Genomic DNA, 27,961 nt, shown 5'->3' with positions numbered 1-27,961 from the left:
GCGGACAGGGTGGCCCTCAGGACCAGTCCCTCTTTCAGGCCCAAGGTGGTATCCAGTGTGGCTCTTAATCAGTACATTTATTTGCCAACCTTCTTTTCTAAACCACAGAACAAAGGAGAATGGATACAGCACTCCTTAGATGTGCACAGACAACTTAGATTTTACTTGGACAGGACTAAACCTCAAAGGAAATCTGAACAACTGCTGGTGACAATTGCTGCAGGGGTAGAGGGCAAGGCTATTTTAAAGCAAATAATTTCTAAATGGATAGGCCATTGCATTCATTACTGCTATAAGCACCATGGAAAACCTATCCCACAGGGGATTAGATCCCATTCAACCAGGGCTGCACAGTCTTTCTCAGAGGTATCCCCAACAGAGACATCCTAGAAACTGCTACCTGGAGTTCTGTACATACTTTCACCAAGCATTACCATTTGCCAATTTTCTCTAAATCCAGAGCTGGCTTTACCACTGCAGTCTTGCAGGGCCTTATAGCTGGTCCTAATGCTATCTAAATTCCTCCTCTGATCCTTAGCTTTGGGAATCTACCCAAATGTAATGAATGCAACAGTGAAACACGAAGAACATAGTACAGTTGTGTACACTTACCATAAATGTAGATGTTCGAGTGTATTCACTATTGCAGTCCTGGTTACCCTCCCTCCAGCCCCCTAACTTCTTTTGGCTATACCTCTATTCTACTGTATTATACTTAAAAGCTTTTTGGTGTATTTGCTTTTTTGTTGGAGGTGTAACCCTCTGTGTGTGTGTGTGTGTGTGTGTGTGTGTGTGTGTGTGTGTGTGTGTGTATATGTATGTATGTATGTATATATATATATATATATATATGTATATATATTTATTTAATTGCTTCCCATTAAGGGGGGCACCTGACATCTGGGGCAAGAAAAACTGATGTAATGGCATCGGCTGCATGCTTTATACTTCTGAATACCTGACGTCACGGAAGATGAGACAGCAACCGACGCAGGATCCAAGACTTTGATAATCAGGCCGACTGAGGGCTACTCAAGCAGATAACCCAAAATGTAATGACTGCAACAGTGAATACACTCGAACATCTACATTTATGGTAAGTGTACACAACTGTACTTTCCCTCTTGGTGTCACCTGAGTAGTGAGCCGTATCCACCTCCCTCCCAGACCCCAAGGTGGAAGACCTGACACTGGCTGTTCCCTCCCATTCTCTGTCCCACTTCAGCTAATGGCCATGCTGCTAATCGAATATTGGTCTTGTGTGTTGCAATTAGAACTTCATCCTGCTGTACCACAAGAGTGTTTTTGCTAGTGTATTGTTAACGCCAGCAAATGATAGACTTTGAAGGCCAGTGCTAGGCCTTTCATCAAATTCCTGCTGGTTAAGAATCTGAAGATGCTGACCCGTCAATGTCATTTCTTGGATCTGCTTTTAGAGGGACTTAATGATCACCGTGGATATGAAAGATGCATGCTTGCATATCCTTATTTTCAAGGAATGCAATAGAATTCTGTCAGTTCCTTGCTGATGGGGCAGAGCATGTTCAGTTTGCCTTCCTGCATGGATGCTCCACTGCTCCAAGATGTTTAAGAAATGCTAAATTCCAGTCTTTACTCATTTCAGACTATACTGCATACTCTCTCTGCATCTCTGAGTGTCCTACTTAAGAAGAAGTCTTAGGATAGGAAAAGTTGAATTAAGTGCTGAATTGCATTTTCCATTACTTCAAGTTAGGAATTACCTGCAGCTTATAGAAATTCCCTCCTTTGTAGACAAAATTCTCCCCAGGAGCTATTTACTAGCTGTGAAGAACTGCAGGGTTTCACTCCCAAAGGAAAAGGTGGCAGGTTTTATTTTTTTATATTCCTGGGCTGCTGCCTAGATCATCTCAATGGGTGTAGGCTGTATGATCTCTTTGATAATTACTAGTTCCTGTGGTGAAGAATGAGGAAACAGCAGTGGGTCCTATGCTTTGTATGATACCAGCATATGCACTTCTGTGGGAGTATAGAATTTCATGTGTGGACAGTACAGTAATGGCCTATTCAGTTTGTTGAGCTGAAGTCAAGCTTAACATTGGAAACCTGACCAGACTTGGTAGCCAAACAGGGAGTTCCATTAGGATTCAAAATACTTGGAAAATGGTCAAAGGCAAGCATTTCAACATCAAGAAGATTTTTGCTATCATTTTTAAGTTTTAGACTGGGCATCTTAGAGAAGCCACAGACAGTAGTGAAATTTTCCATCCCTTGGAGCAAAAGTCTTTTGTATGTTTATTTCTTTGTTTTTAATACTAAATATGCTGAGGAAAGTTTTATACAGGACTAAGACAGCTTTATCCTGGTTACTTCAGTATTGCTGAGTCAATTATTTTTCTTTGCTGGAGGAGTCATGGAACAGGGGCCCCAGAATCTTTTCTTTGTCATGCATTCTGTTTTTGCACCTAAACCCAAAACACTTATTCTTCACAGCCCAAAAGGAAGCTAGTAAACCTGCTATGAAGAATTCTTACTTGTCAAACTAGACCACATTTTAAGCCTTAACTAATGGCATTCAGTGAAAAGTTGCCATGGTCCAGCAAGGGCCCTCTTTTATTTTCCCACATTATTTCAGAATGGACTTTTCTATGCATTTGCTGAAGTACATTTATCTACCACTTCAGATCTATTATCTGTTTGACTTTAGAGATATATTTTGCTGCTGTACTTTCTGTAAAGCCATTTCAAACGAGATCTTACATTTGAGGCCATCAAGAAAAATGGTGCCTTCTCCAAGGACCCCGAATATTGTTTTAAGGAAAAATAAATACCCTTTCTTTCAATGCAGTCTTGCCAGTTTTAAAGTTTCTTCCCTGGTGAACCTTGTTTGTAGTAGCAATTGCATCACCTAGAAGGGTGACAGAATTTCAGAATAATTTCCATGGTTTTCATAAAGACATTGGCCTTTTAGAACAACCCCTTATATGTGCCTGAAGTGCTCTTGAAAATGGAGTTCAGTAAAATCATTCATCTGTCAGAATTTTTCCAAAGTTGTAAAATGTTAAGAAAAAAATATTGCACCTTTCAGATGTGCATAGACAGTTAAATTTTTAATCTGCCTAAAATACATTAGTTTTGCTTAACAGGGTGTTTTTGTATCCTTTGTATCAGACAGACCAAGAAACTCTGCTGTCAAATAAACCCTATCCAGATGACTGGTAGGTTGTATTGCCTTTTGTTAAGGTCATAATAAATCATTACAAGGACAAATTAGAGCACACACTACAAAGGACACATTACCTGTTGCATCCTTTCTCAGCAATCTCTGTGTAGGGTGTTTATGATGTTGTAGCACAGCCCTCCTTTCATACCTACTGTTTTCACTGCAAGCTGACTATCTTTTTTAGGTGTAGGACATTTCCCACTGCAGTACTGCATGGTGTATGTGCTCCCCTACCCAAGCCTACAGCCAGCTCAGGTACTGCATTCTCTGGTATGTTATGAATTGTATTGCACCAGTGACCTGACTTGAACAAGCCTGACAGTGCCCTGGCAACTCCTCTGTTACTTGAAAAGGATGTTTAAAGTCTTGCAAGAATGACCTTTGCTCCAAGGAAAGAATGTCTTGTGACTGCCAGTTAGACATTTTTTCAGTTAATTGCCAGCTACATTCTTTTTTTTTTCCTGCACTTGGTTGTCTGCTATTGGTGAATGCTGTGATGATGGAGAGGACTTCTTCTAGTACTTGCTTTAAGAATATCTCTCTTGTACATATTTTTACAGAGGCGTCTGTTCTCTGTGCAAACCTTCACAAAGTATTGTGAATACTTTGACTTGGTGAGTCGGGTTAGTATTGGAGGAGGAGTCTTCTTCAGGACATAGCTACCTGAAATATGACCTTTGAATATCTTCATTTTTGTGACCCTAGTGATACATTTTAGAAATCATTCATACCAAACAACTATTAAGAAGGTCTTACATTTTAGATAGGTAAAAAACTTTTTTACATGTCATTTGATATACAAGAGGTCCCTACTTGATAGGTCAAGAGTGCCCTTCTGTCAGGTGCCATCAGCTGTTGTTGGATGTAACTTCAAGTTATGCAGCTATATGTTCTTGTATCACTTGGGTAACAGATTAAACAGTATATTATTAAACATTTGCAGGAGAATGCTTATTAGTGGCACGGAAAAGAACTGCCAGGCTCAGGGGAATGGGTATATTACTACAACTGACGTTGACTGTGTACATCCCCAAACATTGGGTTTTGCAGGAAAAAAAATAATTCCAGTTTAAGTACCACTACTTAGCCAAGGACTTGTCAAGGTTGAAAGTTCTTGTGTATAAACTGATATGGTATGAATGTATGTGTTATTTTCTGAATAGGCATTACCTTAGCTTGCAGGATTTTGGATTGTTGGTACTTAAGATATACTACCCTTCCTGACCTTTAATTAGAACAGGTTAGCACTTGATACACACACTAAAGTTTCTTCCACAAACAGATGTTGGACTTGACCCAAATCCAAGGCAGTCGTTTGTGGTTTATTTACATTTTATAAGGGTAAACCTCTTCTTAATACCTTTAATGTCAAAACAGCTTCACAGCCTTTCAAACAGTCCAGTTATGCTAAGTTATGCAACACACTCCTACTCAGATTGAAACTTTCAAGTTTGTAACCAATGAGATTGTCATTTCATGATCTGTACTGGTCCTGGTCCTGGTCCTGGTGTAGCAATTCTTGCCAGGCATTTTAATTTGGATGTTTGGACCAGAGAGCCAGGTTTGATTTTGGCAGGGCTGTCCAACGCTTTTAATGCTAAAACAGGTTTCATACTGCAGCATTCAACCCTGGATAAAAGTAGGCATTTAAAATTAGTTGCCATACTAACTCTTTCTTTTGCAAATTAAATTCCCAAGGCCCTCCCCTCACATTTACTGGGACATGATCAATGACAAAATATTTTAAAAAATGATATCATTCATATTCATGTGTTTAGCTAACGTGTTAGGTAAATTATTTTTTTAATACTATATTCATGTTCATAGGTACAGTCTTTAAGTTTGCGCTCAGTTTTTCCAACGTAAAAACGGATACTTTTGGCACTGTGCTAAATAGGCAAGTTGTTTAAATTCACAGTTAAAGATACCCTTAATGTGATAGGTAGCATCCCTTACCTGAAATGGGGACCCCTCTTAAATGAACTTACAATATAAGCAGGCTCCACATTTTATCATACCAGACCTTCTTAGTGAACCTGTTTTTTCTGTTCCAAAAAAACTTTCAGGTTCTGGCCCCTTCGATATACTAATGGAGGAATCTCCTGGATTTTGTTTCATATTTCCACATCATTATACAAGTGTCCAATTCTAAATAAAAATGGGCCTCAGGACCCAGCTGTTGGCATTAAAGGTGATCACAAAACTCATGCCAAACTCTTTCGATGTACTCTCCTCAGAAAGTTCAGAATTGGGAGTTGCTATCGCAGCTTCCTCATCTTGATGTCAACTTCCTTCCTTATAGAGGATAGGCTGGAAATGGCCAATTGATCTTTTTGACGTCACCTCCTCCACCAAATCCTGAACCAGCAATTCTGGGGTCCACATTTTCCCCTGTTTTTATGTTGTAAAAACTGAGTGCAAACTTAAAGACCGTAGCTATAAACATTAATATAGTATTAAAAAAAATTTATCTAACGCCTTAGCTAAACTTGTGAATTGGCACATCTCTCATTTTTTTAAATATTTTGTCATTGATCATGTCCCAGTAAATGTGAGGGGAGGGCCTTGGGAACTTTATTTGCAAAAGAAAGAGTTAGTATGGCAACTAATTTTTAATGCCTACTTTTATCCAGGGTTGAATGATTGCTGCAGTATGAAACCTATTTTAGCATTAAAAAGCTTTGACTAGATAGGCAATGTTTTAATAAAGTGTTAACTACATTTTTGGTTAAAACAAGTTATTTAAATAATAAGGTAGTTTGGTCTTGTTACCTGTCTTTGATTTATATTTAAAAATTTTTAAAGAAAAGGGTGGCTGGACCTTTAAGTCACTTGAGGAAGTGATGTAATGATTGCCTCATTGTACTTGAGTCTTTTTAAACAAAGCTGTTAGTATAGGTGAAGATTCTGATGACATTCACATATGGTTTAAGTGAACGAAACCGCTTATTTTTATTTTTATTGAGGTAAAGCTTATTGAAGGACCGACTAGCTTTTCTGCTGAATGTCATTACTTTCCAGACCTGAAGCAGCATTTTGGATTACCTACTTAATACTGTTAGTTAACATGAAGGAAGTGAATAAGCTCTTGGACAGTAGGAGCTTTGATCAATTCAAAGGACTTGTCTTGCACCCAAAAGAGAAATCAAACCCAAGGGTGCTGTTCATGCTTACAGAAAATGGCACACTGTCATATGGCATGAAATCTAGGGGAAAAAACATCCTTACCCTCACCATCTAGCTAAAGGGTAGATTTCTAGTCTCCCCCAGCTTAACCCTAGGGCATGGTACTAGTGGGCTCAGTTCATCGAAACTGCTGGACTTTATAGCACCAGTTGGTCAATCCTACTGTTGTACTACTACTCCTTAGCCTTCCTGCTTTCCAGGTGGGGAGGCAGCTGTCTCTGTGGCTTCAGATGCTACTACACTGACTTCAGAGACAGAACTCATGGCTCCCAAGTACGATCCTGATAATACTTCCCCTCCTTCCCCACTTCTGTGCATTAGCTTTTGCAGGACACCTTGGGAAAAGCCAGGTAGCCTAGCTCCAGAAAAGCCTGGACAACATTGTAAGAAGGCATTTGTACTTGGGGGTGCACAGCTCTGTCAGGACTTCAGCAGGACCAAAATCTCTGTTTCTGTCAGTCCTACTCCTATATCCTGTTTCTGGAGGCATTTCACACCCATAATGCAAAGCTCAGGCTTCAGCTGTTTCAGCCTACATACTGTCACACTCGCCTAACTTCCCCCACCCTCTTGTAGGGTCTTCCACTGCTAGCCCCCCCCCCCTCCGTGAACTAATGCACAATCTTCGTACTTAAACCTTGTCTGAAAAAAAATGTTATCTTCTGACACAGAACACTGTCTGCTTGTTTCCTATCTTCCCAGTTTGGGAATCTCTGATTCTGTAAGCTCTCAGTCTTAATCCTACCATCAACCCAAACTGGTGACTGATGCTTCTTTTTTTATAGCCAAGTACCTACCTCTCTTCTCTTCAAATCCCCAGTACGGAGAGAAGGGTACCCTACCTTATTCAAAACTTCCGTAGGCAGCTACCCTAGTATATGACCACTCTAAAACTTGTCAGATTTTTCTGGCCATTGAAATTTTACCAGTGCTTTCCCCTAGGGAGGAGAGCCTGTATCTTGCAGGCAATTTCCAAAGGGATCTCTTTTCTCTCTCTCTCTGTCTCCCGGTACACTCTTTTCAGTAATCGGGGAAGGATATCTCCTCTGTCTGTAAGGGCCTTTTCCATTGGGACAGCTGGGCCCTTCTACTACCTCCATGCAGGACATACCTAACAAGAGAGAGAGAGAGCAGCCTGAAGTCTGATCATCTGTACCCTTCAACACCAGATACTACTGCATTTCAGTTTTTAATATTATTTCCCTTGAAACCTTCCTTTCCTCATCCTACTTCACCACCTCCCCTTTTAAGCTTTGGAAATCTTCCCACAAGTCAAGATTGCAACAATGAAACACTAAGAACATAGTACAGTTGTGTACACTTACTGTAAATGTAGATGTTCAAGTGTATACTGTCATCATCTTTCCCTCCCTCTTTCCCCCCATAGCCTTCAGGGTGGCTATTATTTTTACTCATGTACCAAGGATCCCTTCTTTACACTCCTGCTTGGCTAGGAATCCTTGCCCTATCCATCTGGTCTTGACCTGCTATTCCATGTGCCATAGACCCCTACTGTCCACTCTTTCCTTGCCTAGGATTCCTTGCCCTAGTGCCCTATCCATCTAGCCTTGACCTGCAGCTCTTGTTGGGGGAGCTCCGAACTACAAGGGGCAAAAAAACAACTGAGGTAATGACATAGGCAGGCTCCACTTATACTCCTGCATGCTGACGTCAGTGAAGTGCATTCGCCAGTCATAGATGGAGGGAAGACGTTTACTCTAGTAGTCAGGCTGATGCAAGGGTTTCCACAGCAGGAAATCCCTCAAGTCAGGACTGCAACAGGGAATACACTCGGAAACGGCTACATTTCTGGTTATGTGTACACAACTGTACTTTATTTTTCATTAGTGCACTTTGCTGTTTGCATCATGACATGACCTTTTCACACTAATAACTTGTATGCTTGATTCTAACACCTTTCATTATTTAAATGTTTAATAATGAGTAGCTAATAGATATTACATAAGATGAGAGATTCTTTTATCAGAACTTACTTTCAAAGCTGTGTCGTCAACCAGGTCATTTCCCCATCATCTGTCTTCCATTGTTTGTTGCAAGATGACTGGTGCTTGTCATCTTTATTTCTTATTAGTATTCTTTGTTTTTTTTTTTTTTTTTTTTTATTACATTCTTTCTGTACTGAAAAAAGATGGAATACTGAGTAGGTCTTCCCCAGGGGTTTCCTCTCTCTGGTGTTGTACAGATTGGTCTTAGAAAGCTGGTCTAGGTGTCCTGCTTGTGATTGTTTTTTACGAATACCTTATTGGAGAAGGGTCAATGAATAGTAAGGATTTGATAGCTGAGATGTCAAAAAAGTGAAAAATACTATACGTTTGTGTGTGACAATATTTGTTAGTTTTGCCTGCCCTAATCCTCATGACCATTTCTTCACTGTAACGACTCTGGTTCCCCCAGTGGTTGGCTTTGGTCATATTACTATTTTGAGGTGAGAGTTGTGCTTCGATGAAACGCCATATGTGGGCAGTTCCAAATTTTTTTGTTATGCCCTTTCCACAGTCTGTCTGCCTTCCTGGTATGTAATGACATCAGGCAGATTCTATCTACGTACAGTCAACCGCTGCATCCCCAGTACTTGGTGCTGTACTAGAGCACCTGCTTTCCAGCGAGAGCTGCTGACATAAGTGGAAATCCTCTTCTTTCCCTCCTTTTTTATTCTCCAGGTCTGCTGTTCATCCCCAGGTTACACAATTCCATCCTTTTGTGCCATAGAGTAGAATTTTGTGTAGTAACATTTACTGTGTGTTTGACAGGAGTAAATGACATTGAAAATTCTTGCCTTCCTTAAGTAACACTGCAGAATTTCACTGTACGTTGCAGTATTATTAGGTTTTATGGCATTTTCAGTGATTAATGTTGAAGTCATGAGTTTAAAGATGTACTGCACTTTTAAAATTTCCTTTGCTACTTTTTCTACTGTATAAGCTTGTGTACTTGGTGCGGAAGTATTTTTAGATGTGAAAATGTTTGTTTAAATTGCATAGTAAATCTTCATTAATCATGTGTCTCCATTTAAGGATGAATTGGCTCGTGTGTTGGTTACTCTGTTTGATTCACGACATCTCCTTTACCAGTTGCTTTGGAACATGTTTTCCAAGGAGGTGGAGTTGGCGGATTCCATGCAGACACTTTTCAGAGGCAACAGCTTGGCCAGTAAAATAATGACTTTCTGCTTCAAGGTTTGTATTAAGTGTGTTTCAAGTATTGATAATTTGCCTGCTTTTCCAAGATGAAAACTGTCAGTGAAAATAATCTTTATTTGCTTATTTCAGTGTATCAGGTGGGTGAAATCACACTTGACCCTTTTTTTCAGAAGAAACCCAGTAAGCATAACTGAAAATAATAATTTAATCACTTTAACATTTGTTATATAGTACATTCATTACACTTGGAAACTGAGAGGAGAACAGTCTTGTTAAAGCAAGGTTTTGTGTTTGACCCTTGCTGTTGTAACTAAGCAATGCTTTTCCTGTCACAGCAGTGGCAGTTGCCACAGAATTGCATCAGAAACCTACTGACAGATTTGTAAGCTGTAACACACTTCATGCTGCCAATCATAGGTATACTAGACACTTTGTGTAGCTCACACATTGGCAACTAGAAGGGCAATGTATACCTCTGATCATGTATTAACTTTTTTTTAGTCACATATTATCTTTAAAAGCTGTTATGCACTTCAATGTGCATTTTTTTATAAACTGGTAGTGTGTTGAGACATTTGAAACTTCCTGTATGTTACAAAGAAATTATGATTGGGTCTCAGATCAGTATTCATTAGATGTTCTTACCAGTTCAGTGTTGTACTACTGACTCTTGGGATTCTTGCCTACAGAAGACAGACAGCCAGCCCAAGTTCCAGAATTCTTCATCCTTTCCCCTTCAAGCATAGCAGATTCTCTTCACACGTCAGATGGTGCAATCTTCAGAGCTTCCTCCCTGCATGAAGCAGATACTGCAAAAAGATTTTCATAACTTGTCTTTTTGCCTTGGTTCAGAGTGCATTGAATCCATTTGTCCCTAGTGCACTTTATTTTACCCAAAGGACCATAAAGCATATGGGGAGGAATTGTCCAGGAATGTTTATTGCTGAAAAATACATACTTTTCAATCCAAGCCCACTGTACCATCTATTAGCTCTTCCTGTGACTTTATGTAGAGGAAAAATAAGTTTAAAAAGAAGCACCTGATGGAGAAGAAAATCTGGGATGCTGACGTTGTTAGAGTCTGACAGCCCACCAAAGCTCAAGTACTAGCAACTGTGAGATTTTTTGCTGCCCCATGAAGCCTGTAGCATGAACTATGAGGGCCACCAGGCATCTTTGGTTGGAAGTACCTCCTCATGGGCCAAAACCTCCTTGTTATTGACCTCCCCTGGACCTTAGTAACAGGTACAATAGTTCTCGCTAGTGCTAGGGAGAGCAGCTTCCCCATTATATTTAGACAGATTTAAATGTTTGTTGTCTGACAGCGTCTCCAAGGCATTGGCACATCTCTGAGCACAGGCATAAGACAAGACCCCTAAGGTCTAGATAGTCTTTGCTTAGCTTGTCTTAACCTGAGTTGATTGGACCCCCTCTCCCATCCAGGGACCCTCACAGGATCTCTTGAAGTTGTCTCAGGATTTTATGGATTTACTAAAACCCAGACAGCCATCTTCTGAAGTTTGCATCTTGTCAGATCTCCCCAGAGGGACTCATACCTATGACTCAGAGTTGGAAGACTTGATTTACACTTAATAGTTCTCCACTCTCATACCTGCAGTCTGTAACTAATGACATCAACTCCTCAGCCTTACCGCTTAAGAACGTTTCATTTTGGAGGTACCTTCAAATGGAAAGCTAAGAAGTTTTGTCAGGTACTGATCAGGCCCAGAAATTTTTTTAGGCCTGCTAGAATCCGCATTTTTGGGCATTTTTCCAGTTCTGGAAGTCATGGATGATGCAGTTTACACTGCGTTTTTGACAGTTGGCCCCTTTCTCTGAGGAAGCCAGACCAGTTTTATAGGGTCTGTGATTCTCACAAGAACATAGTGGGTGATCTAACTTGTATCCATAGATTCCTGCACAGGGTCAAATGTGTCAGCATCCAGGAGTCCATTCCTAATGGTAAGCAAGTGCAGGATACGTAACCATTTGGAGAATAAAAGGTCTTAACCTCCAATATCCTTTCATTTAGAGCTGTTAACTGCCTGTCTCACATATTCAATTTTCAGCAATCTCTCTGGTTTGTTGAGACAGAAAAGGGAGATTAGATGACAAGAGCCTGAGAAAAAAAGTTGCTCAGTTTATGCAACCTCATTGCCCAGGTTATCAGGCACTCCATTAAAGCTGGATTTGTTGCAGTTGATAAATCTTGCAGGGCAGCTATCGAGACTGTGGTTAGGAGACATGCGTGGCTGAGGACAAGGGCTGTGCCTCAGCGTGTGAAAACAGTGTACTCTGACTGACAGCTCCATTGGATAAGGAACTTCTCTTTGTACCCCCTTCTAAGGCGTTTAGGAGCTGGAGCAAAAATGGACAACTATGCAGTTAAAGATCTTTTCCACTCCTCAGCTCCTGAGTATGTCAGAAATTTCCCAACTAAAGGCTGTCCATTTTAATAAAAGCAGGAAAAGACAAAACCTTGAAAAAGAAAGGACCACTATAGAAAGAAGTGGCAAGCTAACCAGAGAGGGGAAAGCCTGAAAGGGTCATAGGGCCGTGTCATTCAGAGGAAGCACTTATGGCTCAACAAAACTTGCCCTTTCCTCTCCTTCAAAATGTTGCATTTGTTCTTGCCGTCACTCACATTTCCATCTCCTTCAAGGGTAGGAAGCAGGTTGGCTTTGTGAAGCAAGTGGGAAGCCATTATATAGGATCATGCAGATAGTAAAACAGGGTTACAGGTAAAATTTGCAGAAAACAGTATTTCTAGTCACTCCTCCTTTTCCTAAAGACCAGCAGTAACATACACCTCCACAGTTAGAGAATATCCTATCTCAAGGAGCCATGGAGAAGGTTTTAGAAAAAAGAAAAGGGGATAGGATAATATTCCACACTATTGTAATTCTTAGAAAAGTAACTTGAAGGGTCATTTTGGACATATCCAGACTGTTTTTACAGAGCCTTCTGGTCCTTCCAGGGGGGCATACATGATCCCTTTAAGTCTAAGGGATGCCTGTCTACACATCCTCGTAGCTAAAGGAGGCAGGTGTTCATCAGATTTGAAGTGGAGGGTTACCTATTAACAGTTTACTACTTTGCTGTATAGCTTGTCTACTGCATTCAAGGTGTTTACAGAGTGACTGAGCAGTAATTGTATTTTTCATGGCAAGGTTGTCTCCATGTTGATCCCTTACTTGGAAGATGGTCTCATCTAGCCTGTGTCCCTGGAGGAAATCCATTAACCTCTACAAATCGCCATATTCTATTTTATATCTTTAGGACTATCTTTAAGTCTTCCAGAGTGTCCTGTATATGCCACAAGATACGTTTTATTTCTAGAGGTACTGCTTGTTACACAGTAGCAGAGTATTCCTCTTAGAGGGCAAAATCTTTTCTGTTACAGTATTACAGAAGGATTGCCAACATGAACCAGATACCTGCCAGAGAGTTACACAGAGTCCTTGGTTACATAACGTCTTGTATATTGGTGGTTCCTCTGATGAGACTTGATATGAGGTAATTGCAGTGATACCTGAGAAACATTGTGTCAGCATTCTAATCATTGCAGTGCCTTATTCCACTGTTACCATGCATTGAGAAAGTCAAAGAAAACGTCATTTAGAACTACACAGCAGTGTAGCTGAACAAAATTACAATGCTTCGTTCTCAATGAAGGAAACAGTTGCACACACAGACAGAAAAAAATGAATAAAATATCACAGTAAAAATTTAACAAGTAGCAATTAGAAAGTAAAGTAGGACAGCAGTGACCCACACCCATCCCAGAACAGGAGACAAGGAACAATATGAAGGTAATATTGTCAAAGTAAAATTTTTATCTGTGATTAGACTGAATTATTGCACAGTTTGTATATTGCATTTTACGGTCCTTCAATGTGGTAGGTGAGCTACCTTAGTATTCCACTTGGTTACTGCACATCCATAAAATAAGCCACTTGATAGGCTAGTTATGTAACAGAATTGGTTGAGTGTTTCAACAGACTCGTGGTTCGTTTTTCCCAAGAGTTCAATATTTTAATGGAGAGCAGAAAGAAACTGTTATTTATTCTGGTGGTGTTGCAATGCAGGCTTCTTTATCTCCTGCCTAAGGAGAGGCGAGTGTACAGACCATTGGTAGGGTGTGTTGGATTGCTGGAAATCTTTTTGGCCCTATTGATGCACTGGCATTTGTGTAGATCTTTCAGAGGTGTAAGGGAGGTGTCAATGATTCTTTATGCTGACCTTACAACTCTCTTGAGACCCTTCTGATCAAGATTGTTACAGCTCCAATACCAGACTGTAATGCTGTTGGTCAAGACACTTTCAGTGGTGCCCCTATAAAAGAATGTGAAGTATGGAGCTGGGTAATTTCACTGTCCTAAGTTTCCGTAGAAAGTGCAAGCATTGCTGATTTTTTTTTTTTTTGACTGTGCTGGATACATGTACTATCAGGATAAGTTCTCCATGATATGAGCACCCAAGAACTTTGTACTCGTGACCCTTTCCACTGTTGTCCCTTTCATCACTAGAGGTTTGTGTGATACTTGAGATCTTCTGAAATCAACAATCAACTTCTTTGTCTTGCTGACATTCAGTTGGATGTCCTTCATGGATGCATCTGCAGTCATAACAAATGGGTTGTCCTGTCGTCAGGCAGCCCCAGATTCCAAAGTCTGGGTCCTGATGTCGCACTTCACCCGACGTCATCTCTGCTGGTCTTCGGGTATAAAGGCATCAGCCGACGCCATTTTCCTCAGTCTTTCTTGCCGCGTGGCGCCCGAAGCAGAAGCTGTTCGCAAGTGCTGGTCGGTCAGATCCAGAGATTACTACTACCGAATACTACTTCGAAGACTTCTAAAAAGCTAAGTACCACTTTGGGGACTCTTTCTTGCCTCAGCCGATGTCAGAAAAAGTCAATAACTGTTTAACTTGTGGGAAACAAATACCTCATAAAGATTTCCACTCTTACTGTCTGCCTTGCTTAGGCCCAGACCCGTAGCAGCCTGTTAGGCCTGTGCTTCCTTCAACCCTGTCGGAGTTTGCTGAACAGTTTTCAGATTTTGCGTACATTATGGGATCCTCTGTTAAAAACACAAAGAAAAGACCACTTTCGCGGTCCGCGGTTTCGGCGAAACCACGGTTAAGCAAGCGAGTGTCTCGGTCAATCTTCAGCCGAATCCGTGACTACTACTGAGGCTCCTGCTACCTTAGTTGAATCGGCCTCGGAAATTATGCCTACAACTGTGGTTCCTAGTGATTTATCAGACACCATCCCTTTGGATGTCTCTACCCCAGCACGTGGTGCTGCTAGGCCTCCTGCAGCCATGTCTATTAAGGCCTTTGCCAGGGCTAAAGCAGCCAAATCTGTTAAATCAGTGCCTGTTAAGCCCCCACACAGGCCCACTTCAAGTTCACAAATGCTTACTCTGGCAGAAGATTTACTATCCTTAATTAGGGGATCCCAATCCCACCCAGACAGGGCCTCCCAGCCCCAGAAAGAGACCTAGAGCAGAGCCCCCCGAAACAGTGTCCTCTGATGATTCTGCGGATGACTCAGACATTACAGACCAGCCAGAGGCTCCATTTTCTACTTATGAAGATTCCGATGCTGAAGAATCCATTCCAGCTGCCTCTCCACCAGAGGAATTTTCCTTTGGGGAAACCTTACATGCCATGAGAGAACAATTCTAATGGCAGGGACAAGATTTCTCAGATTCAAGAAAAAGGCTTAGGACTTTTCTGCACTTACCACAACATAGGCCCTTAGCTATACCTCCTGTACTGCCTGTTGTGGATGATGCATTTAATGATGTTTGCACTGCTCCTGATTCTTTACCTCCAGCCCTGCCAAACCAGATAGATTTTACAGGGTGCCAGACACTCATCACCACCTATACAAGGCCCCACTTGCAGATCCCGAAACTATATCCCAGGGGCCTAAGGCAGTAGCCTCGACCACAGCAAAACCCTATTCCTTCTGAAAGGGAATCCAGGTCCTTAGAGATGGGGAAAAAGTTTACACCTCTGCTACTCTCTCAGCTAGAGCTTTAAACTGTCAGTTTCATATGATCCAATACCAAGAGTTTATGCTTGATCAGTTATCTAAAAAACTGTCCTCTGATGAATCCTTAGATAAGAAATATGTATTAGAAATGGTGAATAACATCCAACAGGTTAGTAACCATTCCTTAAAATGTGGCTATGATGCACTGGAGGCTTCATTTAGGTCAGCCATGACTGGCACAGTGATAAGAAGGCATGCATGGTTGAAAGAACAGGTCTTGCCGGATCATGTTAAAGCAAAGCTGTTAGATGCTCCTATGGATAAGGCCAGTCTATTTGGTACACCTGCCCAGCAAGTAATGAAGAAAATGGAAGAAAAGGCAAAATCTGTACAAACAGTTAAAGATTTCTTACAGGTTCAGCCCCCAAGGTTTAGCAGGAACTGGCCTGCCAAAAATTGGTCCTTTCCAGACTCCACAAAATCCCAAAGGGGCAGGAATAAACGCTCTAGAGGCAGAAATCAATCCAGAGGAGGTGCCTACAGAGGACGACAGTGGCAAGGCAATAACCGAGGCACAGACACAACCACTGCCACTGCAACAGGACAATCACAGTGACTTGTACCAGGGAGCAAATAGCAGCACCTTTAGGCGGAAAGTTAGCCTTATTTTCGAAAAATTGGCACTATATCACAAAAGACAAGTGGATTTTGCAAACCATAGACCAAGGCTACCGGTTCCACTTCCACACCTTACCAGTAAAAAGAGGAATGCCAAACCTACCTCCAAATCAAAAAAATAGAAGCTCTACAGCAGATAGCGAAATTAACAAAGATGAGAGCTGTGGAAAGAGTACCAATAACAGAACAGGGCAAAGGATTCTACTCCAGACTCTTCCTAGTACCAAGAAAAGAAAAGTTGGAGACCTATTCTCGACCTGTCCGTCTTAAACACATACATCATTGTCCCAAAATTCAAAATGCTGACCCTACAGCAACTTCTTCCCATGCTGGGCAAGGAGTGTTGGCTGGTAACTCTAGATCTCAAGGAGGCATACCTGCACGTCCCCATTCGACCAAATTGCAGAAGATACCTCAGATTTCTTGCAGGATCAGAGCATTATCAATTCTCAGCATTGCCCTTTGGCTTATCTACTGCGCCCAGAGTATTCACAAAATGCCTGGCATCAGTAATCGCTCACTGCAGACTACAGGGAATCCAAATTTATCCATACCTGGACGACTGCCTGTTACAAGTGGACAACATAAGCAAGCTGACAACAGATTTACAAAGGGTCATTTACTTGCTACAAGCCCTGGGATACACAGTCAATTTACAAAAGTCAAGGCTGATACCATCCCAAACAAGAACATTCTTGGGCGCGGAATTGGACACAGTAAAACAGATGGCATTCCTAACTTCAGAAAAACAAAAAGAACTTCCTCTTTACTTCTTGGCATTAACAAAGCAGAACAAACTAACAGCAAGAAAAGTTCTGCAGGCCTTGGGCTTCATGGCATCATGCATAATCTTGGTCCCACATGCCAGACTGCATATGAGAAAGCTACAGTGGTACCTAAAGAATTTATGGTCTCAGCACAGGCACAGCTTAGAAACAGAAATCCCACTAATCCCATGCCTAAAACAGGAGTTCCTATGGTGGGCTCAAGCATGCCAGTCAAACCCAGGCTTACCCTTCCACAACTTTCGAGCAAGCCAAACCATCAGGACGCCTGACCTCAGACCTAGGATGGGGCACATGCTGGACAAATGCATACAAGGATTGTGGACTCAAGACCAGCTGCACCTGCACATAAACCAAAAGAAATGCTGGCAGTAAAACTGGCAATCCAAAATTCAGGCCATTCCTCAAAGAAGGCCATTTGATGATAAGGACAGACAACACCACAGTCATGTGGTACATCAACAAACAGGGAGGCACTCATTCATACCCCCTATGCAGAATGACTTTGGACCTTTGGAATCTGGCTCTCAGCTACAACATCCAGTTACAGGCAATATTTGTGCCGGAAAAGAGAACACCCTAGCAGACATGTTAAGCAGAACCACCTCGGATGCTCACGAATGGATGCTACAATCTTCAAGGCCATCACAGAGAAATGGGGAATGCCACAAATAGATCTATTCGCATCCCCACTCAATCACCAGCTCAGAAAATTCTGCACAAAGACATTCCACCCACTTGCATGGAAGGTGGACTCTCTATCCTTCAGCTGGAAAGGCCTGACAGCATATGCATTTCCACCTCTTCCCTTGATGCACAAGGTACTATTGAAAATCAAAGAGGAAGGATAATCCTGATAGCCTCTGACCACAAGACAACACTGGTACCCATTGTTGAGGAGCATGTCTCGGAGAATGTGGTCAATACCCTGATGCCTTTGATGTTAACTCAGAACAACTACAACATCATGCATCCAAACCTAAAAACCTTGCAACTGACTGCCTGGAACATCACATAGCAGCAACTAACCCAGACCTTTCCCAAAGGGTTAAAGACATTTTGCAGACCTTCAACAAGAAGGAACTATGCAGGAAAATGGAAAAGGTTTGTCATTTGGAGTACTGAAAGAGGAAAAGATGTGTCGAACATAGATATTGCTAACATTCTGGAGTACTTGGCAGAGCTTCTACATACAGGCCTGTCCTATTCCTCCATCAAGATACATGCATCAGCTATTTCAGCAGAATACAGCTTCGATCCACCTATCTTTTCACATCCTCTACTCAGGCAGTTCCTCAGAGGGATCAAGAATGTAAAACCTCCTAGGAAACCACCATTACCAGCATAGGACTTGAACTTTGTGCTAGAAAAGTTGACACTCCCTCCGTTTGAACCAACAGCAACAGCAGATCTGCAACACCTGTCATGGAAAACTGCTTTCCTACTGGCAATTACCTCAGCAAGGAGGGTTTCGGAACTACAGGCCTTAATGGCAGTGCAACCCTTCCTAATCTTCCATCAAGATAGGGTGTCCATGAGAACTAATCCTACATTTATGCCTAAGGTGGTATCCAGAGTGTCTTTAAACCAGGCAATCCACCTACCTACCTTCTTTCCCAATCCACAGAACAGGGGAAAGACTGCTGCATACCTTGGATGTACATAGGCAGTTACGCTACTACCTGGACAGAACCAAAAGTAACAGAAAAACTGACCAGCTTTTAGTAGCCTATGCAACAGGAAGGGAAGGAAAAGCAATTTCCAAACAGACAATCTCCAAATGGATAGGAAATTGCATAAGATTCTGTTACTCCTACCATGGAAAACCAATTCCACAGAACATAAGACCTCATTCTACAAGGGCTACAGCCACTACCACAGCTTTCTTGAGGAGTGGCAACCAAGGACATTATTGAGGCGGCTACTTGGACCTCCGTGCATACATTTGCCAAGCATTATAATTTACCTCTATACTCTAGATCCCGAGCAGGGTTTGCCACTGCTGTACTGCAAGGGATCCTAACTACACCATAATTTTTCTTCCTCCACCCCTAGTTTGGCTATGGTATTCTACCCATTTGTTATGACTGCAGATGCATCCATGAAGGACATAGTACAGTTTTGTACCTACCATAAATGTAGATGTCCGAACTGGATAGCATCTGCAGTCAGGATTACCCACCTCCTTCCCTCTGTGGTACTCCTCCTAATAGCTAGCTGGGGAGTCTCTTATGGTGTATTTGTTTGTATATATGTACATACATGCTTATTTTTGTGTTTGCCTTCTACCTTTAAACATTGGCATTTATCCAAAATTTAACCTTCCAAGAGGGCAACTGGCATCTGGGGCAAGAAACACTGAGGTGATGCCTTTATACCCCAAGACCAGCAGAGATGACGAGACTTTGAAAGCCGATCAAGGGCTGCCTGACGACAGGACAACCCATTTGTTATGACTGCAGATGCTATCCAGTTCGGACATCTACATTTATGGTAGGTACAAAACTGTACTTTGTTGTCACACCAGACCAGTAGTTGATCAATCTTGTTCCTGTAGACCTCCTCCTCTCTCTCTTTGACCAGGCCTATAACAGTGGTGTCATCCACAAATTTGATGAGCCTATTCGTCTTATGTCTGGGCATGCAGTCATGTGTCAGCAGAGTGAAAAGGAGAGGGTTTAAGACACACTCCTGTGGTACTCCTTTGTTCAGGATGATGCTTCTGGAGCTGTTGTCTCCCACATGATCCTTTTGAGGCCTTTCAGTAAGGAAAGCTCAGAATCCAATTACATAAATGAGAGTCTATGCCCAGTTGAAGTAGCTTCAGTATCACATTCTGAGGGGTGACAGTGTTGAAGGCAGAACTGAAATCGATGAATAGTACTCTTGCATAGCGGTTTATGCCTTCTAAGTGGTTCAGTGTTTCATGGAGAGCTAGTGAGATGGCATCCCCTGTACTGTGGTTTGTCCTGTTTGCAAATTACAGTGGGTCCAGTGTCACAGGTAAGACTGAAGCTATATTATCTTTGACAGCTTCTCCAGGCACTTCATTACTGTCGAGGTTAAAGCAACTGGTCAGTAGTCATTCAGAGTTGTTGGCTGTGGTTTCTTGGGTAGAGGAATGATAGCCATCTCCTTGAAGCATTTCTGGACACTGTCTAGATGGAGTGAGGTGTTGAAGATGTCAGTGAGTACTGGAGCCAGTTCTGTCGCACATTCCCTTAGTACCCTGCCCGTGATGTTGTCAGGGCCAGCTGCTTTCCTCGGGTTGACACGTTTTAGGGTTCTGGTGACATCAATTGTATTGAAGCTCAGCACCGCTGCATCCATGTCTTCAGGGATTCTGCGTGCTGCTGTTTTGTTGTCAGCATTAAACTTACTGAAGAAATTGTTCAATTGGTTCAGAAACTTGATGCTATCATCACATGAAGCTGATGTAGGCTTGTAGACAGTGATGGTTTGAATTCTTTTCCATAGTTGCCTGGTATCCTTCTGGTCCCTGAAGTGGCTTTGGATTTTTCTGTCATAGGATCTTTTCGCCTCTTTGATATCTTTGTTCAGTTTGGCTCTGGCCACACTTAAAGCTTCCATATCTTGGGATTTGAAAGGAGCATTTCTTACTTTCAAGAGCTCTTACACTTCACTAGTTAGCCAAGGTTTTTGATTTGCCCTTATGGTGACGAGTTTGCTGTTTGTTACATCCTCCATGCACTTAGAAATGTAAGCTGTGACGGACTCAGTGTACATGTTCAAGTCAATATGGTTGTTAGTCACAGCAGCCTCTCTAAACACTGACCAGTCTGTACAGTCGAAGCAGTCTTGTAGAGCTGAGTTTTCTTCCTCAGGCCAGATCCTTATTTGTTTTCTAGCCGGTGTACTAGTTTTCAGTATGGATTTATAAGCTGGAACCAGCATGATGGCTTGGTGGTCAGAGCTCCCTAGATGTGGATAAGGTTTTGCTTTACATGCACCTTTGATGTTAGTGTAGACCTTATCCAGTATATTTCTCCCCCTTATGGTAAAGTTTACACGTTGGAGGTAGTGGGGTAGTGCAGTCTTTAGGTTAGCCTGATTGAACAATTACTATTGCATGCTTTGGATTTCTGTTTTGCGGGTCACTTATAGACTGATGTAAGGTGGACAAAGTGTCAGTGATGTTTGCATCAGGTGGGATGTAGGCTGCTGTGATGCATATTCCATTGAACTCTCTTGGCACGTAGAAGGGCCTGCATTTTAGTGACAGAATTTCAATGTTTTCTGAGCAGAAGGTGGTGGTCACTACACAGTTGCTGCACCTGTTAACATATATGCACACTTCCCCTCCTCTGGACTTGTCACATAGTGACTGAATTCTTTCACTTTATTACTACTACAGAACCTTCTTGGTGTATAAAGCAAATTTCCCAAACTTGAGGATGCTCTTCTGGTTGAATGTGGCAGGCAAGACTTCCACATCCCAAATGTTTGTTTACCAACTCTGGGATTGCTATACTTTGGAGATGAGGGAATATTCAGAAAAGGGGCATTCTTAGACATAATGCAGACTTACATATACTATCATTTAGTCTTTCTTTTCAGGAACTTACACTGAGTCTCAGAATGTCAAACAGTTACCCTTTCTTTATATCAGTTTAAAGTACTTGCTTCAGCCATTTCTGCCTATGGACTTTCTCTGCACTCCCATTTGCCAGTGAAAAAAGTTCCTTAAGGGGGTCTTAAATTAAAGACCACCAGAAAGAAATTACTCCATCATAGGACCTTAATTTTGTATTTGAAAAACTTTCACTTCCTTCATATGAACCAGTACTTCAACCCATATAACGTTTTCAGAATAGCAATCACTTATGTTCAGGGGGCCCTGTTTAGTATTCCTTGAGGAGAGGTTCACAGTTTGAATCATCCCATCTTTCTTGCCTATGGTAGTTACAGAGCTGTCCCTGAATGGAGCTGGCCCTCTCCCTGTATTTTTTTTAAGTCCCCTCAGAATAATGGTGTGCTGGCCCCTCTTTACCTCTGGCCAGTAATCAAGGAGCCTCAATCCTCACCACTGACGTCGGTGAGAGGTGTCACTAAAAACAGGAATGGATTTACACAGTATTTCAAGTGCAGCTCTCTGCATCAAGCACAATTTCCCCCAAAGCATACAGGGAACATGCTGCACTGGGACTGGACTCTGTTTCTCCAGATCCCAAACAAGACCTACCTCTGAGTACTGTGCCCCAGTTCTAAGTATCTGACACCCTCCACTGGGAAAGGCTGACATATATTCAACATCTGTGTCCCCTTTCTCCAGACTACAAGGTAGATTGCTGCTACCAGCCAGGTACTCTAAGGCTCTTACAAAGGGTAACCAGTTATATGGTGTCAAATTAATACTGATAAAATGGTAGTGTGTGTCCAAAGCAGTAAGGCTTTCTGGAGTGGCCTCAGTGTCACTAAAATGAGCACAAGTACTCTCAAGATGTTAAAAGTATTCTCTAAAAGACCAGCCACAATGAAAAGGTGACTTCCACAAGGCAAGGGGAAACACTAACTGAACGGTACAACAACAACAAACTACTGAACTGTGATAACTGACATAGATCTTATATCAGATTCCAAAGATACACGAAAACAAACTACTGCTGCCAGAGGCCCATCCTTCAGCTGATTATAGAATGACATCACATCTAGTCACCTGACTCTGGCACAATACACATTCAGAACTCTGTTAAGATTCTGCTGCAGCGTTTTTAACATAAGCAACTTTTACAAATACATTTTAACACAAGCATATGTACAAATCAGTGTGATAGTCAAATGACTTAAGATCATTTACAAAACTTCAGCCAGCCATACTGGCATATACCACACATACATTGCCTTACTTCTCCTGGTACTGCTGGCAGTACCTCACAACATCACATTTATCCCTCCCTTTGAAGACTCAAGCTAGTTTTTCAAATGACCCTGGAAAAACGTTGCTTGAAAGAAATGGGCCTGTGTGGGAACACAGTAACCTATACTCTGTATTAAGAATTCATCTGCATTGGCATTGGTGTTATCTGGACTGGCTAATACAGGGGGTCCTTTTTGAAATGCCTGCTTGCAGGCTGTGGTCTAAAAGGCCTTATCTGTCCTATTTGTTCTGGTCAGGTCTGTGAGGGGAGCAGCTGTTGTACAAAACTTCTGCCAACCATGCTGGCATATGCTACACATGCACTGCCTTACTTCTCCTGGTACATCTGGTAATACCTCACATCATCACAAATGGGAAAAGGGTTTTGCATTCCCTAAATGTTTGCAGGCAGTTGAGATTCTACTGGATAGAACTAAATTATAGGAAGCTTTCTATTGCCTTTGTCAAGGACAGGAAGGGAAACATGTTAAACCGTTTCAGAATTGCATTACTTTTATCTATACTCATCACTGTTAACCTGTTCCAGGTGTAGTGGAGAATCTCCTTCCCCCACTCCGGGCAGCATCAAAAAGCTAACAGAACATGGCGTAAATCCCTATCTCATCAGTTGGGTGGCCAACTGCCTCCACTGATAAGCTCCACAAGGTCAAAATAGGTGCCACTACCTCTGAGACCTGACACTAGTGGTATCCCTCAGGGATCTGTCTTGGGATCCCTGTTGTTTGGCATCTACTTCTCAGAGGTCCAGGCAAAGACAAAAGGCCTGTGGCTGACCAAGTATGGGGACAGCTGTAAGTTGGGTGCCGTCATCGACTCCCCAAATGATGTTAGCATAGTTCAAGACAGTCTCACAACAACAAATGACTTGTGCCAAAGTTATGGTCATAAGTTAAATGCAAAAAAAAAAATGTATTATACCATTCAGCAAAAACACGGCCCCTACTGATTATCACATTAGCGGCAACCCCCTAAGCACACAACCTGTGGTGGGAGATCTGGGTACACAAGTTGAAAACAATCTCACATTTGACCATCATGTAATGGCAGTGGTAAGAAAAGCCTTTTACTTGGTTTATTTCATAAGTAAATGGACTACATCCCAAAAAAAGGAGGTTATTACTTCTCTGTACTCCTCCCTCATTAGGCCAATAATTGAGTACAACGCCCTGTTTTGTATGTACCTCTCCAAACACCTGCACCAACTGGAAAGGCCACAGAAATACCTCACAAAGAGAATCCATGGCCTCCAACACTTGTCCTAGTGGACAGGCTCATATCAGTATCACTCTACTCTGTATCGTACAGATTGGTTAGAAGTGATATGTGTCTTGCCTACAAGGCAGTCTCAGACCCTGCTGTACTAGAGATGGCTACATATGTGTAAGTTTAACTCCTCACATAGTACCCGATTGAAAGACTTAAATCTAATATGTGACATTAACAAAACCTGCTGGAGAGACAGGTTTGTCTCCCAGAGGCTGCACCATCTCTGGAATACACTCCCCGTACAAGTCAAACAAAGTAAGTCACTGACTCTCTCCAAGCGCAGCCTTAATGAGTGGATGGACAACAATTTGTCCCAGAGGTTCCACCTGTGTCCCTCATTGACAGGGGTGACAGGTGCTGATTGAGGTTTCTTTTTTTGGGGATAAACTCTTGGCTAGGCTTCAAATAAATGCAGCAGACTCTAAATTAATCCACTGAGAAGACACTCTGAGTTAGCGCTTTCGTTTTACTCCATTGAGTAAAACTTCTTCAGACAACAAAAAATGGAGTTAACTGCTTAAATAGGTAGCACTCCCATAAATAAATTAATCAGTTAAAACTTTAAAGTGCACCCAACAAATAAAATCATGTTAAATACATCAATTTTCATAAAAACCTGCACTTCACAAGTAGTTCATCTAAATGCTTACTGTAAAAAATATATAAAATATATGTTATGAAGCACTTGATAGAGTGTAGAAAAGCTGTTAAAAATGAATGTGGGCAAAAATAGATTAAAATAATTAATGGTTGAAATAAGAGGACGTGGAAGTGATAATCTTTTCGGAAACAACTTTAAAGTCATTGAAAATATGCTAAGAATATATAAATATATTGAAAATATTGAAAAATATTAAAAATATATATATATCTCAGTCAAATTTTATTAATGACCAGGGACCTACCACTTTAAACTTTCTTACAAGTTACTGTTTATCCAGGCGAAACTAAAACTATACCTACAAAGCTGTTATAGAATGTTATACAATAGTTATAAAATATTATATAATATATTAAAACAATATGTTTAAATATAGAAAATGATGATGTGGGAAATAATATAATCAAATATATGCCATAAAATTGTTTTTGAAAATTACACTAATAAAAAGTGTTCACATTATCGATACTAGAGATAAAATCAATGAGTCATCCCCCTACAACCCAGAATGATCCAAGATGTTGGTAAATCTGCCTCTGCAAGCTCCTATATTTTAGAACACAGGATAGGGAACATAGGTCATTTAAGCCTGGAGGGCTGTAAGCATTAACCCTCATTTGCCAAGTGAGCTCACGGATTTCCAGTAGTAAATTAAAAGGACCTCCTCTAGGGTCATATTGTACCTGATGTATAATTTGAAAACTGAAGCTATGCTGTGGGTACTCGTGTATGAGTTTTACTAATGCCTTCTTAAGTTTGGATCTTTTGATACTATATACATGCTCGTACACCCTGTCCCTGAGTCTCCGATCAGTCTTCCCAATATAGAAACATGGGCAGAGTCTACAAGTAGCCAAATGCACCACACTCTTAGACAAACAGTTAAACTTCCGGTTAATCGAATACTTCTTACCCTTAATAGTGAAAGTTTGTCCCGTACATATGTACTTACAATATGGGCAACTCTCACATTTAAACATACCCACAGTTCTAGTGAAAGTTGGTTTCACTCTCTCCAGCAGGTTCTTGAGATTGGCACCTCTTTTAAACATGATCCGAGGGGTAGGATCAACTCTGGGGGCAAAGTCCCTGTCTGACTTTAGTAAGTTCCAATTCTTGGAAATAATCCTCTTAATAATGGATGCATCAAGGCTGTAAGTAAAAATAAAACCAAATTCCAACTCATCCGACACCATCCTAGCTTCCCTTACCAGTTGTCCTTTCACCACTGATCTTTTCTATTGGTAAAGGTGGCAGCTCGAAAAGTGGAGGAAAGAGTTGGAATAGGTCGGCTTCCTATGTATCCTGGCTTTATAAGATTGCATGTTTCTATCCTTATGAAGGTAAACATCCAAGTAACTAATGGATTCATCTCCTATATAGTGCGTAAATTGCAAAAAGTGGGTGGACTCGTTAAGGAGTAACATTAATGCTTGAATTTCAACAATTGTGCCATTAAGTAACATAAAAATATTGTCTAAAAATCGTGTGTAGTAAACTATTGCTTTCCTATAAGGGTTGCTGTCATTGAAAACATAATTGTTCCCAGTGGGCCATAACTAGGTTCACAAAACTGGCCCCACAAGGGGAACCTATCGCAACTCCTGATTTCTGTAAGTAATAGTTACCATTAAACATGAAATAATTGTTATTTAAAATTAAGTCCAACAAACCCTCGATTAGTTCAGCTTCCCTTTCTGGACAACCCTTAGATCTGATCAAGTCGGTCACCCACTCAATACCCATATCCACAGGTGTCACAGTATACAAGTCTTTAACATCAATAGTCAAAAATAAAGACTCGTCATTATAGTCTAGGTCATTTATTCTACGAATCCTTACAAATGTGGTCAAACTTTACCACATACTTCTTTAAGGATGCGTCAACAAATTTAGCCAATGTGTAAGTGATAGAATTCCTGCCGTTTTCTATCAGGCAAAATGAATTTGACTTCCAATGGGAATTTCACTCAAGGGAAGAATTTGAAAGGGAATCGAGTAGCCCCACATTAATTGATCCATTAACCAGTGGCTCCTTGATCCAGCGACATGATGTGATCCATGGTGCCCACAACTTTCATTTAGTTTTTAATAGAGGCAAGGATTTTAAAATTTTTAATTATTCATCTATGGATGTTGATGAGATGTTCGCCAATTTGTTATCCAAGGGGTTAACCTTCATCCTGGATTGTAGGGCCAGCGTAGCAGGAAATTATTATTGATTTAAAATCCTTCGTACGTAGGATCAACTTGACACTACTTTTTAAGGATCAACCCAGAGCAAACAACAAATGTAAGGTATTGAGCATGTTTAACCCCCCCCCCCCTTACCTCCTGGTCTTTAATTTTTTGAACAGATTTGTGAGTTGGATATACGTGATAATCTCCAATTTGGCTGGGATAGGTCCCCAAGCTTGGTAGGGAATTTTACAAAGAATGACTGGGACTGTTTGGAGCATCTCAGTTACCAAAATATTAGGGTCATGAAACCCGATAAGGGGGGGAGGTCTTGTATTTTTTGTTAACGACTATATTAACCAAATGTTGGAGTTGTTGGACTGCGACCATTATATAAGCCTTGAAAATGGTTTGAAACAGGTAAACAAAAAACTTCCCAAACACTGTCTTCCAACACCACGTGAAAAATCCACTACAAAACCTGCGTTTGAAATATTTATTTAAGCTTCTCTTTAAACATGCACTTTTCGTCAGATTTAAGTATCCAACTTCATCAGAAACAAAACTTTAAGTTAATAATCTACTAGAGCATTTTATAGCACCCAAATCTCATTCAAATCACATTGAAGTCACACAGCACTACACATGTACTACGCAGAGAGCTCACCCTACTGGTGAGACTTGCAACTACTAGTTAATTCTTTATTTTTTGTTTTTTATTTTTTATTTTTTATATATTGTTTGTTTAATTTCTACCTATATAAAATCTCTTATACATGCAGGTCGCAACTCAGAAAATACAATGCTATAATGAACAATGATAAAAAATATAAAATATAAAAATAATATACTAATAAATGTAAATATAAAAATGTATAAAAAATCTCCAAGTAAATAATTATGTTAAGCTTTATAAAACAATGTTAAAATAGTTAAAAATA

At 41.0% G+C, this 27,961-nt stretch overlaps 1 protein-coding gene across 1 annotated transcript in view; it reads left to right on the top strand.

The window, feature by feature from the left end:
- The window catches only part of NF1 (neurofibromin 1), a 5,218,972-nt gene that overhangs the window by 2,659,177 nt on the left and 2,531,834 nt on the right, over positions 1–27,961 (top strand). The window contains exon 27 of the mRNA XM_044054637.1: positions 9,424–9,585. Within this exon, the coding sequence (XP_043910572.1) occupies positions 9,424–9,585 (162 nt within the window). The remainder of the gene's footprint in view (positions 1–9,423; positions 9,586–27,961) is intronic.

The sequence above is a fragment of the Protopterus annectens genome, chromosome 13.part0 (assembly GCF_019279795.1).
Source record: "Protopterus annectens isolate FY-2018-M chromosome 13.part0, PAN1.0, whole genome shotgun sequence".
NCBI lineage: Eukaryota > Metazoa > Chordata > Ceratodontiformes > Protopteridae > Protopterus > Protopterus annectens.
This window is presented reverse-complemented; position numbering and strand designations above follow the sequence as displayed.